This window comes from Myotis yumanensis, unplaced genomic scaffold, assembly GCF_028538775.1.
Source record: "Myotis yumanensis isolate MYYU_CA2020_CCGP unplaced genomic scaffold, mMyoYum1.0.hap1 SCAF_9, whole genome shotgun sequence".
NCBI classification, from domain to species: domain Eukaryota; kingdom Metazoa; phylum Chordata; class Mammalia; order Chiroptera; family Vespertilionidae; genus Myotis; species Myotis yumanensis.
The window spans coordinates 46,167,919-46,181,277 of record NW_027223760.1 but is presented as its reverse complement, the minus strand read 5'-3'; the positions used below and the strand labels follow the sequence as shown (position 1 = coordinate 46,181,277).

The following is a 13,359-nucleotide window of genomic DNA, read 5'->3' as shown; positions in this document are numbered from 1 at the left end:
AAGACTTGAAAGCTTTAAGAAGTTCAGTACCTTAAGATCTCCAAACTCAAGCAAAAAGAGGAAGGGAGGGAGCAGAACAAGGGGGTGGGAAGTGGCCCGGACCTGCAGCCCAAGATGCACCCCACCCACCCGGCGGCAGGGCGGCAGGAGGGGCGGCGCACGCGAACCAGCGGGAGCACCCGGCGGGAGCGCTCTGTTTTTATCTCTGTAGTACTCCGAAAAGGGCAAGGAGGAAAAGCTTCAAATGGTCAAACCGCCCTAAGTAATTCAAATTGAAACAAACAAACAAAGAAAAAAAAGGAAAGAAAAGAAAAGGTAAAGAAATCGCGTGATCAGTCGTCACTTAAATACAAATATACTTACAAAAATCTTACACAGGCTATTTACAATCATAAAAGCGCACAGTCCTGGTACCGGGGAGAGAGGTCGGTCCATCCCCCCTCGGGCAGTTGGGCCCTGGAGTCCGTTTGCACCCAGGGACGGAAGCTTTTGCAGGAGCTATGGTGTTCAAAAGAAGCCTGCGAAAGTGTCTAGTGAGGAAGCATAGAGCAGCCGGGGTTGGCCAGGATTCCATGGGGAAAGGTTTTTGGAAAGGTAGCTGGGCCCGGGCCGAGGGCTGGGAACTGGGCTGAGCGAGCCCCCAGGTCTCAGACGGTGGTCTCCCCCTGTTTGCTGTTGGTGAGTCTCGTGTAAAACTTCCTCCAGGAGTTAAGGGTCTTGCCAGACCAGATCCAGAAGCCTGACGTGATGCCCACGATCAGCGTCATAAGATACTTGATCATGAAGACTGTGAAGTCAGGGCTCATGGGCGGGTGCGGCGGGGGTCCTCCGCCGGCCTGGAGATGGGGGCAGGGGATGGCATAGCTCTTGCAGCTCTGGGCCACCCAGCTGCGCTCCCACTGGTCCCGGAAGGCCTGCTCGTAGAAGTAGCAGGCGATGACGATGGTGGCCGGCACCGTGTAAAGCACGCTGAAGACGCCGATGCGCACCATGAGCTTCTCCAGTTTCTCGGTCTTGGTGCCATCGTGCTTCATGATGGTGCGAATGCGGAAGAGCGACACGAAGCCGGCCAGCAGAAAGGACGTGCCGATGAACAGGTACACGAAGAGAGGCGCCAGCACGAAGCCACGCAGCGCGTCCACATTGTTGAGCCCCACGAAGCACACCCCGCTCAGCACGTCGCCATCCACCTGGCCCAGCGCCAGGATGGTGATGGTCTTGATGGCCGGCACGGCCCAGGCGGCCAGGTGAAAATATTGCGAGTTGGCCTCGATGGCTTCGTGGCCCCACTTCATGCCGGCCGCCAGGAACCAGGTGAGCGACAGGATCACCCACCAGATGGAGCTGGCCATGCTGAAGAAGTAGAGCATCATGAAGAGGATGGTGCAGCCCTCTTTCTTGGTGCCCTGCGCCACGGTGCGCGCCCCGTCCTCGGAGAACTTGTCGTTACACACCACCCGGTCCTCCAGCAGGAAGCCGGCGATGTAGGCCACGGCCACCGCCGTGTAGCAGCCCGACAGGAAGATGATGGGCCGCTCGGGGTAGCTGAAGCGCCGCATGTCCACCAGGTACGTGAGCACCGTGAAGAGGGTGGAGGCGCAGCACAGCACCGACCAGATGCCGATCCAGGTGCGCGAGAAGCGCAGCTCCTCGGGCCCGAAGTACATGAGCCCGTACACCTTGGTCGGCTCGCAGGGCGCGCCGCAGTCCTTCTCCCCCAGAAAGTGGTAGTTGAGGTAGGAAGGCACCTTGAGGGCGCGCGGGCAGGAGAACTTGCCTCGCTCCGACGCGCCGGCGCCCCCCGGGTAGCCGCCGCCGCGGTGCCCCCCACCGCCGTGCTGGGGGTTGCTGGTCCAGAACTCCGGCAGCAGCGAGGGCGTCGGCGTGCCCTTGTCCGAAGTGTTCTGGCCCACGCACAGCTCGCCCGCGCCGTGCACGGGGAACTTCTCGCACTTGAGCGTGTCCGGCCACTGGAAGCCGAACTTGTTCATGAGCGCCTCGCAGCCCTGGCGCGCGCGCTCGCAGAGCGAGCGGCAGGGCGGCAGCGCCTGCTCCAGCACCGTGCACACCGGCGCGTACATGGAGCACAAGAAGAACTTGAGCTCGGCCGAGCACTGCACCTTCACCAGCGGGTAGAACTGGTGCACCTCGAGGCCCGCGTCCTCCTGGTTCGTGTGGCCCAGCAGGTTGGGCATAATGGTCTGGTTGTACGCGATGTCCGTGCACAGCGGGATGGAGATGGGCTGGCAGTAGCCGTGGTCCGGGATGGAGATGCCCCGCTCGCCGTTGTATTGCTGCCCGCTCTGTTGCTGCTGAGGCGGCGGCGGCGGGGGCTGCTGACCTGGCCCGGGCCCCTGGCCCGCCGCCTGCGCCCGGACCCCAAGCAGCAGCGGAGCTTCCAGCAGCCAGAGCAGCAGCAGTAGCCAGCGCGCCAAGCGCCCGGAGCCAGCTGGGGGGCGGCGGCGGCGGCGGCCTGAGTCCCAGCTCCCCTCTGCCACCGGCCCCGCCGGGAGCGCCCCGGCACAAAGTTCCAAGCTCCCGCCGCCGGCGGCCGGGGACTTCTTAGGCGCCTCCTCCTCAGCCATACTTTTTCAGCTCCTTTCTTGGCGCCGCTCGGCTGGGGTGGGTGGTGGCGCGGCGGGCGGCGGCTCCCCCTGCGGCCGGGGAGATCTCCTCCGCGCCGGTGCCCTCCGTCGAGCCCGAGCCGCGCTCGGCCCGCTTCCCCGTCTCCCGCTCTGCGCCCCGCAGCCGCCGCCGCCGCGGAAACTTGCGATTCATGAAGCGCGGGCGGCGGGGAGAGCCCGGGTGGCTCGGGCGCGCCGGGGTCGCGTCCCGCCTTCCTGGCCCTCGGCTGGTTGGCTCCCGGCTGGCGGCGCCGCGCTAGTGGCCGCGGCCGGGTAGAGCGCGCAACTCTCGGCAGCCCAGCGGCCTCGGCTCCCCCCAGCGCCTCCGCCTCCTTCTCCGCCGCCGCCGCCTGACCATTTGTGTCAATCCCTCAACTCGCTAGCTCTCCTCTCCCTCGCGCGCCCTCGGACCGGTTTCCAGGCGCCCCGCAGTCTGTCTTTCACCAGGAGGGAGGAGCCTTGAAACCGACACGGACCTGGAGGCTCAGGGACCGTCGCCCAATCGCCGCTCCGGCTTCCCGGCGCAAAGGGCGCCCGCCGCCTTCTTCCCCCAGTGAAAGTCGGCGGCGCGCGGGAGGAGGGGGAGGCGGGAGGCGGGAGGCGGGAGGCGGAGGAAGTAGTAGTGGCAGAGGCACCGCTCAGGCACAAAGAGTGGGTTTGCTGTGAAGCGGGACAGGCTCGGTTGCTTTTACTTTTAAGGAAGAAAGGGAGAGGACAAGTAGGAGAATGGTCCCATATGCTGCTGGAGATAATGAATAGGACTTGGCGGACCGCGGGACTTAGCTTTTCTTTTCTTTTATCCATTTTCATGTTTTTAAAATCCTGCTCTTAACGCTGGTGACAAACGGCAAACCGAGCGAGGCGCTCAGAACAGATGCCTTTGACTTAAGGAGCGCACGGCTTCCTTTGAGTTGATGTCTGTCGAGTTTTTGTGTAAAATATTACCCTAATAAACCCTGGAGCTCTCGGGCTGGGCTGGGCGGGCTTTGGATGCGCCATGTCCCCCCAAGAAGTTCTCGGATCGCTGTAAAAATGAAAACAAGCAAACAGCACACACACAAAAACAACAACAACAACAGCAAAAACTTGGATGGAATTTTAAAATTCAAGCCAGATGCGCCGCCTGCTACTATTCTTGTAGTCAAACTCCCTTTTCTCCTCTTTAATCAAGTCAGAAACAGAAGCAAAGGGAAACTACCCATTAAATATGCAGAGAGAAAAAAGTTGAGAACCCCCGGCCCCTGGCCCCCAGCTTCCTCGCAGCCCGGGATCCCAGAGGTGGCTCCGAGCTGGGCTGGCGGCCAGCCTGGGCCCTGGAAAGCTACTGGGAGCCTCCCAAAGCCCGGGACGCCCATGGCTCTTGAGGGAACTTCTGGGAGTGTCAGGCCCAGGCCAGTTAGGTGCCAGGGGCTGGGCTGCAGAGCTGGGGATGCCAGTTTGGAAAAAAAAAAAACACAAAAAACAAGTCTGAAAGCTAAAAGCAGACTGCATATCCCCTTCCTCATTTCAAACAACACAATCCATCTCAGCTGACTTAGATTCTTGTTTTCTGTGTAAGGTTTTTTGTGCCCGCCCACCACCCCCCAAGTGGTTTAACTACATGACTCAGTTTTATCAATCAAGTGCCATTGTATTATTAATCCTACCTAGGATTGTTGGCCTATGATTAGACTCTCTCAGGATACTTTTCTACCATTATTTTCTGGCTTTTGCTTATCCATTTATTTGTCTAAGTAGTTCTTACCAAGCACCTATTATGCTGTAAGCACTGTTAAGTAGAAGAGTACAGAGGTCAACAAGAGGTGGCCCAGCCTTACACAAGGGCAGAGTACTATGGGGACACAGACCTGTAGATGTTATTTGAGGGCCCATCTCAAGCTGAAGGAGCAGGTGGGAAGCAGCCAGGCTGTGGAAAGGGTAGGGAGGGTTCTGATGGAGAGGTGAATGGAAGGTGCAAAAGACAGGAGGAGCTCAGAAATGCTTACATTGCTCAAAGGGTGGGATGAGTGTGTGTGTGTGTGTGTGGGGGGGGGGGGGGGACGGGGGCAGGGTGGGTAAGAGTGGCTGATGTATTTTGGGGAAGTCAGGAGAAAGTTTTAGTCCATGCTAAAAAAGTTTGGGCTTAATTATACAGACAGACAATAGGGAGCTGCTGAAGGCCACTGCTCCCCCACATCAGCAAGGGATGGCTATAAGATGACTGTGAAAGAGGGAGCCAGGGGCACACTGTCACCAAAAAGGGTGAAGATTAGCCCACACATGAAGGTCACTACTTAAGATGGGTGTACTTGTTAGCTAGGACCTGGGTTTCAAGGTCTGGGCGGTTCTTAATGAATGCTATTCTTGCTAAATGCTAAAATATAGCACAGTATTTTGCAGATGCGGCTGTAACTGGATGAGCTCAACTAGAACCCAGCCAGGTAAGTGTAGTCAACTGCAAAGAAGGAATCGAAATGTAATTGACTAAATAGTATATATTTAGAGAGAAAAACTTGAGAACCCCCTTCAGAAAGACAGCTTCTCATTCTTTAATAGAACACCCCAGGTGGCAAACACCTTGAGTTTGGCAACATTACGTGAACTACGCATTAACAGGACACTGTGAATTTCATCACCATGCATGTTGGTGTCTCTAAAGAATGTGTAGTCATATCTTTACCTGTTAAAACAAAATACTGCTCCAGCTATTATATATATATATATATATATATATATATATATATATATATATTTGTTCTTCAAATATTCATAAGTTCAGTAAATGCATAAAATATATATTTGTTTTAAAGTGTTCCTGGCCCTGGCCGGGTGGCTCAGTAGGTTGGAGCATCATCCCATACACCAAGGACCAAAGCAGTTAAGTTGTTTGTCCAAGGTCCTACAGCCAGTAAGTGCCAGGGTAGGCTTTGTGCCTGACCAAAATCCATGGACTTCCATTGGGTGAACATGTCCATTCCTGAAAATTATAGGAGAAAAATTGGTTTTGGGGTGCAGGTCGTGGCAGTTCCTCAGTGTTTAACAGTTTTCTACACTTGGATAGAGATGGTAGGAGTATCAATGCTTGGGACTGACGAATTACACTAGCATTTTCCAAATTGTATTTTGTGAAATGCAATAGGTATTCTGTGAAATAAATTTGTTCAAATTAGTTTGGGAAGAGGCCATACTCTTTGTCCTTATTGGAGACTCATGTGCGTTTAATAAAATCTCTGAGAAGTGGTAAGGTAAAGAACCTTTTTAAACTTTATCTTACCTATTTCCTGCATTTGGAATATACCTATGCACTTGGGAAGCGCGCGCGCGCGCGCACACACACACACACACACACACACACACAATAAATATTTTGCTTGACACTCATGCACTATGGAATACAGTTTGAGAATTGCTGGATTAAACCTAACATCTTGAAACTAAACTTTTTAAGGTTGGACTCTCACTTCTGTATCACTTTTGTGTGTTTGGAATGAAAAGTGAGAACTTGATCTACTCTGCTTTGAGTTTCTAACTCTTCTCTTTCCTAGTGAAGGGTATTGCTGGGTTAGGGAGCTGATAGTGAGAGAGAAAGCTTGGACTATGCTATTCCCTCCCTAGGAGTCTATTATAGAGGTGCTTTAGGTGTACTAGTAACTCTGCCTGAGCTTTCAGCGTAGATCTCTACCTCATTTCTTCTTGAATTTCCAACCCAGGAATTTCTACATTAGCCAATTCTTGTCTTCCAAAACATCTGTATTCTTTGCTACAATTGTAAAACCTAATGTCTTTTCTTACTTCATTGTTACACAAATCTGTTCTTGACGTTGGTGAGAGAGTTCTTGGATTCATTTACATACATCTTTTAAAAATACATATTGCTTTCCTTAAAACAACTTATCAAAAGAGATTGTAAGTTTGATTATCTTGACTTTTATCTCACAGGCACTTCAGGCTGATTCATATCAAGATCCTAAACTAACTTATCTTTTGAGAGTCAGCTATAATTTGTTAGAATTTACATATTAAACATGGAAAGAGTCAAAGATTTAATATGGATGGGCATGTTCACTAGGTCTTAATATGAATCAGGATTACTTATACACAGATCTCAGAAAACACATTTAAAAAAATAGAAATATGAAAGGAAAAAATATCACCACCATCACTAAATTATCCTCAACAAGGTAGGGTAATAATTATCCAAAATTTTCTTGTAATTCAAAGGTTAACTAGAGAAGATTTTTGCTAAAGCTATTACTTAACCCTCAGTGCCTCAAAAAGACTACAGGTAAAGAACTATCTCATGACTCTGCTTTAATTACTTCTGTTGTTGTTATGCAATTGGAAATAGTATATATTATCTGGGAAACCTTTTGCAAAACATACAGGCATTTGTATTGGATTTAAAATATAGTCCTTCTGTGAGGCCCTGGGAAAGAAATATAGATGATCCCTTGTAAATTAAAACCTTATGTTTCATGAGCTTAAAGAGGCCTCTTTGATTGGCTAAGATATGAGGAACTGAGTTTGGAATCATTTTGGTGCAGAAAGAAGTTTTTAAGAGAACAAGTAAAATTTGTGCTTCTCTGAGTGAGCTTTTCTGCTCTACCATCTGCACGACTTGACATTGTTGTGTGTATGTATGAAGGAAATAAAGTTATACAGCTTTTAAAATCAGAGTCTGATTTTTTTTTTGTTTCTTGCTTTAACCCGAAATTCTCTGGCTGAAGGTAACATGGAAACCAACCCACAGTTTCTAAAGAACAGTACAAATTCTTCTTAAATCAATATCTTTGGAATTATGATTAAGAACAAATGAAACATACAACCAGGCTTTGCCATTTCGGATCTGACAACATTTCTTTGGCCAGGGTAACGAAAAACACCAGGTTATTTATACTTTACTAGACTTCTAAGGCTGAAGAGATCTTAACACTTCAAAGAAATTAAAAAAGAAAACAAGCCATTTTTTCCCTCTTAACGTTGTCATCAGACCTTAGTGTGTGGCTTCATCTTCACAATGGTGCTGATGAAGGTAGAAAGAAGATGATGCTGAGTTAACACACAGAAATGGAGGTTTAAGAAGTTGACTTGATCACACAGTTGGGGGAACCAGAATTCAAATGTAGTTACCACATGAATTAACACAGCAGCTCACCAGAGGAAACGAGATAAATTACACAGCTTTTGTAACTTAAAGAAAGTTTTTTAGGAAATGCAAAATTCTGCCTTGCTGTGAGACAGTTATTTGGATGTTTTAGTATAAAGGAGATCAAGCATCAAAGGAGATTGTCAGATGGCCATTTCTTATACCCACCCATGATATAATGATGCATCTTAGATGGGGGAAGGTGTTTCCGTAAGGAGGCAAAAAAAAAAAAAAAAAAAAAAAAGGACTCAATGCATAGCTTTCCTGTGATTCGATTTGGTCCAAGATGAACTTTTAGGGTAGTGATGGCGAACCTTTTGAGCTCAGCGTGTCAGCATTTTGAAAAACCCTAACTTAACTCTGGTGCCGTGTCACATATTAGAAATTTTTTGATATTTGCAACCATAGTAAAACAAAGATTTATATTTTTGATATTTATTTTATATACTTAAATGCCATTTAACAAAAAAAAAATCAACCAAAAAAATGAGTTCGCGTGTCACCTCTGACACACGTGTCATAGGTTCGCCATCACTGTTTTAGGGAATGTACTTCCATTCTTACATTTATTCTGTATTCTGGTCATTGGCATGTTCTTTGGGGCTGGGTTAAAGACACCATTTTTCTTTTATCATGATGAGTTTTCTGGCTTTACTAAGCCTAAATATCCTCACTTATCAAATTAGAATGATAATCTAATAGGCATTGTGTATCTTGCTGGCTTTAATACACTGTTATTCTGATCACAATAAAAAGTGCTTAGATTTAAACAAAATTATACAGGTTTCGGGTATACAATTCTACAACACATCATCTGTACACTGTATTGTGTGTTCACCACCCCAAGTCTCCATTTATTCCCCCATACCCTCCTCCACTTCTCCCTCCCACCCCTCCCTCTGGCAATCACCACACTGATGTCCATGAGGTGTTTTTTTTTTTCTCTTTTGCTCAATCCCTCCATTCCCTCCCAACTCCTCACCCCCTGCCCCCAAAGCTGTCAGTCTGCTTTCTATCCACCAGTCTGTCTCTATTTTGCTTGTTAGTTCATTAGATTTTGTCACCCCAATACATTCAATAAAAGGGAAAAATCCTATCTAAAAAAAGAGAACCATGGTAATTAGCGTATGACCGCTACCCTTCCCATTGGCTAATCAGGGTGATATGCAAATTAACTGCCAGCCAAGATGGCGGCCGGCAGCCAGGCAGCTGGAAGCGAACATGAGGCTTGCTTGCTTCAGTGAAGGAGGACTCCAACGTTCCCCGCCTGCCTTGCCGGCCTCTGAGCTGGCAGTTTGAAACATTGTAACAAATATAGGAGCTAAACAAAACCCCAGAAACCAGCTTTCAGCCAGCCGGGATCTCAGAGCTGGAGATGATACAGTGTTTCAATTATAGAACCGAAACAAACCAGATACCTGCTTTCAGCAGCAGAGGCCTTGGCCCAGAATAAAAAAAAAGAAAAAAAGGAGCAGTTGGGAGCTTCAGTCACCCACCAGCCTGAAAACGGCCCTCAGCCCCTCACCCAGACTGGCCAGGCACCCCAGTGGGGACCCCCACCCTGAAGGGTATGTGACCAGCTGCAAATAGCCATCATCCCCTCATCCAGGCTGGCCAGGCACTCCAGTGGGGACCCCCACCCTGATTCAGGGCACCCTTCAGGGCAAACCAGCCAGCCCCTACCCATGCACCAGGCCTCTATCCTATATAGTAAAAGGGTAATATGCCTCCCAGCACTGGGATCACCGTGACAGGAGGCAGCGCCCAAACCCCCTGATCGCCCTGCGGCTCTCTGTGTGACAGGGGGCGGGGCCACAACATCCCTATCCGCCCTGCTCTGTTCGTGACAAGGGAAGGCGCCCCAACCCCCTGATCAGCCCTGCTCTGTGCCTGATAGGAGGGAGCTCCCCAACCCCCTGATTGCCCTGCGGCTCTGTGTGTGACAGGGTGTGGCGCCCCAACCCCCCACCCCCCAGGCCCTGCTCTGTGTGTGACAGGGTAGAGCCATAACCTCCCCATCGGCCCTGCCCTGAGTGTGAGAGTGGTGGCGTCCCAACCCCCTGATCAGCCCTGCTCTGTGGGTGATAGAGGGCGGCACCCCAACCCCCTGATCGGCCCTGCTCTGTGCGTGACGGGGGGAGCTCCCCAACCCCCTGATGGGCCCTGCTCTGTGCATGATGGGGGGAGCTCCCCAACACCCCTGATGGGCCCTGCTCTGTGGGTGATAGAGGGCGGCACCGCAACCCCCTGATTGGCCCTGCTCTGTGCGTGACAGGGGGTGGTGCCACAACCTCCCCATCGACCCTGCCTTGAGTGTGACGGGGGCGGTGCCCCAACCCCCCAATTGGTCCTACCCTGAGCATGACTGAGGGTGGCATTGCAACCTCCCAATCCGCCCTGCTCTGTGCATGACAGGGGGCGGCGCCCCAACTCCCCAGTCGGCCTGCTCTGAGCCCGACCAGGGGCTGCACCTAGGGATTGGGCCTGCCCTCTGCCACCCGGGAGCAGGCCTAAGCCAGCAGGTAGTTATCTCCCGAGGGGTCCCAGACTGCGAGAGGGCACAGGACGGGCTGGGGGACCCCTCCTCCCCCTCCCCCCCGAGTGCACAAATTTTTGTGCACCGGGCCTCTAGTAAATAAATAAAATAAAGTCAGAATCTTAACCAGTAGGCAAGTGCATTTGATAATACTGCCTCAACACGTTAATTTTAGGAATCTGCAATAATGATCTGATAGGTTGGAGTGCAACTAGGATCTGTTCCAGGGGTGGGGAACATCCAGCCTGTGAAATCATTTGGTCTGGCCCTGCCAAGGCATTAGGGGTGAGTTAATTAAATGTTTGACCAAATACAGCAGGCTAATTTCTAAGTTGATCCTTTTGTACGGCCAGAGAATAATGTTATAAATATCCAAATGGCCTGTGGCAGAAAAAAGTTTCCCCACCCCTGGAAACAGAGAGCTTTTCTATTCAGCTTTCATTTCCCCTCAGTTCTCTCAAGAACAGAAGAGAAGGCTCTGTCTACCCTGGCTAGTGTGCTTCCCCTTGGGGCCTTGCCATTGTTTATATGGCATTCTATTTGTGCAGATCCTTCAGATTAACACAGGACTTTTAGCTTAGAAAGAAGAAAGTACAAACTTTGTCATCATTAAAAACTGATATGTGTTTGAAAAATATGCACACAGATCAAGCTTGGCTCTGCTGCTTCTGATATGGTTAATTTTCCCTTTCTCCAATTACTACCCCCAAGCCCATGATTTTCTAAATGTTCCATATATCTATGGTTATGTATGCCAAATTTTTGCCAAATCTAGTGTCATAAAATAATATTCTATTATGCTCACAGTTCATGGAGTCCGGAATATGGACAGGGACAGCAGGAATGACTTGGAACTCAGCTGGGTGGACTCCAGCAGCAACGGGGGTGACATCGGCAGTTAAGAACTAGAAAAGTTGGTGCTGGAGGGTCCACTTCCAAAATGCCTCCTCCTAGGCTGGGCTGTCACCCAGAGTGCTTGCCAGTGGCCTCTCCAGTGAGATGAGTCCCTGGCAGCTCAGTGTTCCAGCAAGCAAGGCAGAAGCTGCATGTTCTTCCAGGACCTTGCTTTGCAAGTCACAGAGTGTCACTGCCCACACAGTCAAGGTCAAAAAAGTCACAGACCTGATCAGATTCAAGTGAGGGAGGCATAGACACCACTCACCACTTCCAACGGAGCAGTGTCAAGGAATTTGTAGCAGTTTTTAAAAAACTGCCATACTAAACAATCTGAATTTATAATTTTATCTTTTATTACAGAGTTAAAGATAGTTATCATAATAACATGTGCTTGCTAATTCTCCCATTCATTTCATGAGGAATGCTCTATTTTATCTCCATTTCACAGAAGAGAGAGTGAGGCTCATGAAGAATAAGGAACTGGCCACACCCAAATGAACAGGACAATGGAGATTTGAACCAAGATTGTCTGGCTGTAGACCATAGGAGCTTAACCACTGGGTTATGTAATTTCTCCTTAGCTAACGACAGGGAGGCTGTTTAAGAACTGTTAAGCAAAATTTTAAAGCTACGGATCTTTACCAAATATTAAGAAATGTTTTAGATGAAATTGCTACTAAACAGATTTGATGGTCTCAGACCCACAGCAATTGAACAAAATGTCTCACCTCTACATAGACACCTGTGCATTGAAAGAGTCTTTTCCTAACAGGTTGGGACAGGCTTGAACTTGCGGAGCTGGAACCTTCCCCAAGAAGAATGAGGTGAGTCATGAGGCTTGAGGGTTAGTTACTGTATTGTGAATGTTGGGAAATCAGGCTTTCGTCTTTGACTCTAAGTTGGCTATCATTCCAAAGTTCAGAGATGTTTATGCATCCAGAATTGGGCTGCTATCAAGACATATTCCAATGAAAAGTAGTTGTTTCACTTTCAAGGCAATTAAAAAGTAGATAGTTAAAGCACAGAAATGCAAAGCTTCCATTTTTTAAACTCAGTTTTCATACATCTGACCAAGTTGTCTAGCAGGTTCATGTCCTACAAAAAAATACAAAAATGCAAAGAGACCCACCTCTGTGATGAATTAAAAACTTGTGTCCTACAAGTTCCCTACTTCTTACTAGAAAACCTTGGCATGCAGCTAAGATAGTGTAACCCTTGGGACACAAGCTTGGATGTGCTAATAGATTGGGGGTGACCCCAGAACTCTGTGGCTGTAGAATCATTGTGGATACTGAAATTTCAACCCTCTCAGCCCTATTTCCAGAGAATTGGAGTGGACAGAAAATTGGACCTCCTCTAGCCACTCATTTCCATCCGGCCCTGGCTACTCCCTGCTGCAAATGGCTGTCATGGCTGCTCTGACCTCACACACTGACCACAGGAGACTGCCAGCATTTTTCCTGTTGCACAGCTGTCTTCTCGCTAATCAGTGATGGGCCACACAGCCCTGCAGGGCCTACTGCTTCACGGAGCTACCATCCTCCTCTCCTGCCCAGCACATGTTTAAAGAGATTTTTCTGTCTATGGTAAGAAAGCGATTTCAGCTGATCTTGGCATCCAAAGGTAAACAGGAAATTCATACTTTAAGCTTTTTGCTATGGATAATGTAGGATATTTTTCAAAGGCTGAGCTTTGTGGTCCCCTCAGTGATTCAATCAAGGGTTGACATTCAAAGCATTTCTTACCAACTTGTAATCCAAACGCATGATGGTCCCTTAACCCTCCTGCCCAGACATAATGAAGTCTCATTCTTTCCTGGGTACTTCGGAAAGAGCTACATCAACCTTGTATTTCCATTTATTTATTCATTCAGCAAATATTTATGAAGCACCTATCATGTGCCAAATACTCTGCTTGGTGTTTAAGATATAATGCCAAACAAGGTACAACATCTCCCCTGTCTCCACAGAGCCTTCATTTTAGTACTGAAAAAGGAAACAGAACAAATACTTACACACGTCTTGTACATGTACGCATGAGTTCATTCTACTTGGTATACATTATGTTGTCTTTTTTTTTTTAATTCTCACCCTAGGATATTCTTCCATTGATTTTTAGAGAGAGTAGAAGGGAAAGTGAAAGACAGAGAGAAACATCGATGTGAGAGAAACACATTG

At 48.9% G+C, this 13,359-nt stretch overlaps 1 protein-coding gene across 1 annotated transcript; it reads right to left on the bottom strand.

The window, feature by feature from the left end:
- Positions 1 to 339: 339 nt before the first annotated feature.
- On the bottom strand, positions 340 to 3,075 carry FZD1 (frizzled class receptor 1). The gene has a single exon (XM_070424221.1). It carries the CDS (start codon positions 2,583 to 2,585, stop codon positions 648 to 650), a length of 1,938 nt encoding a protein of 645 aa, XP_070280322.1. The 5' UTR covers positions 2,586 to 3,075; the 3' UTR covers positions 340 to 647.
- Between the last annotated feature and the right edge of the window lie 10,284 nt (positions 3,076 to 13,359).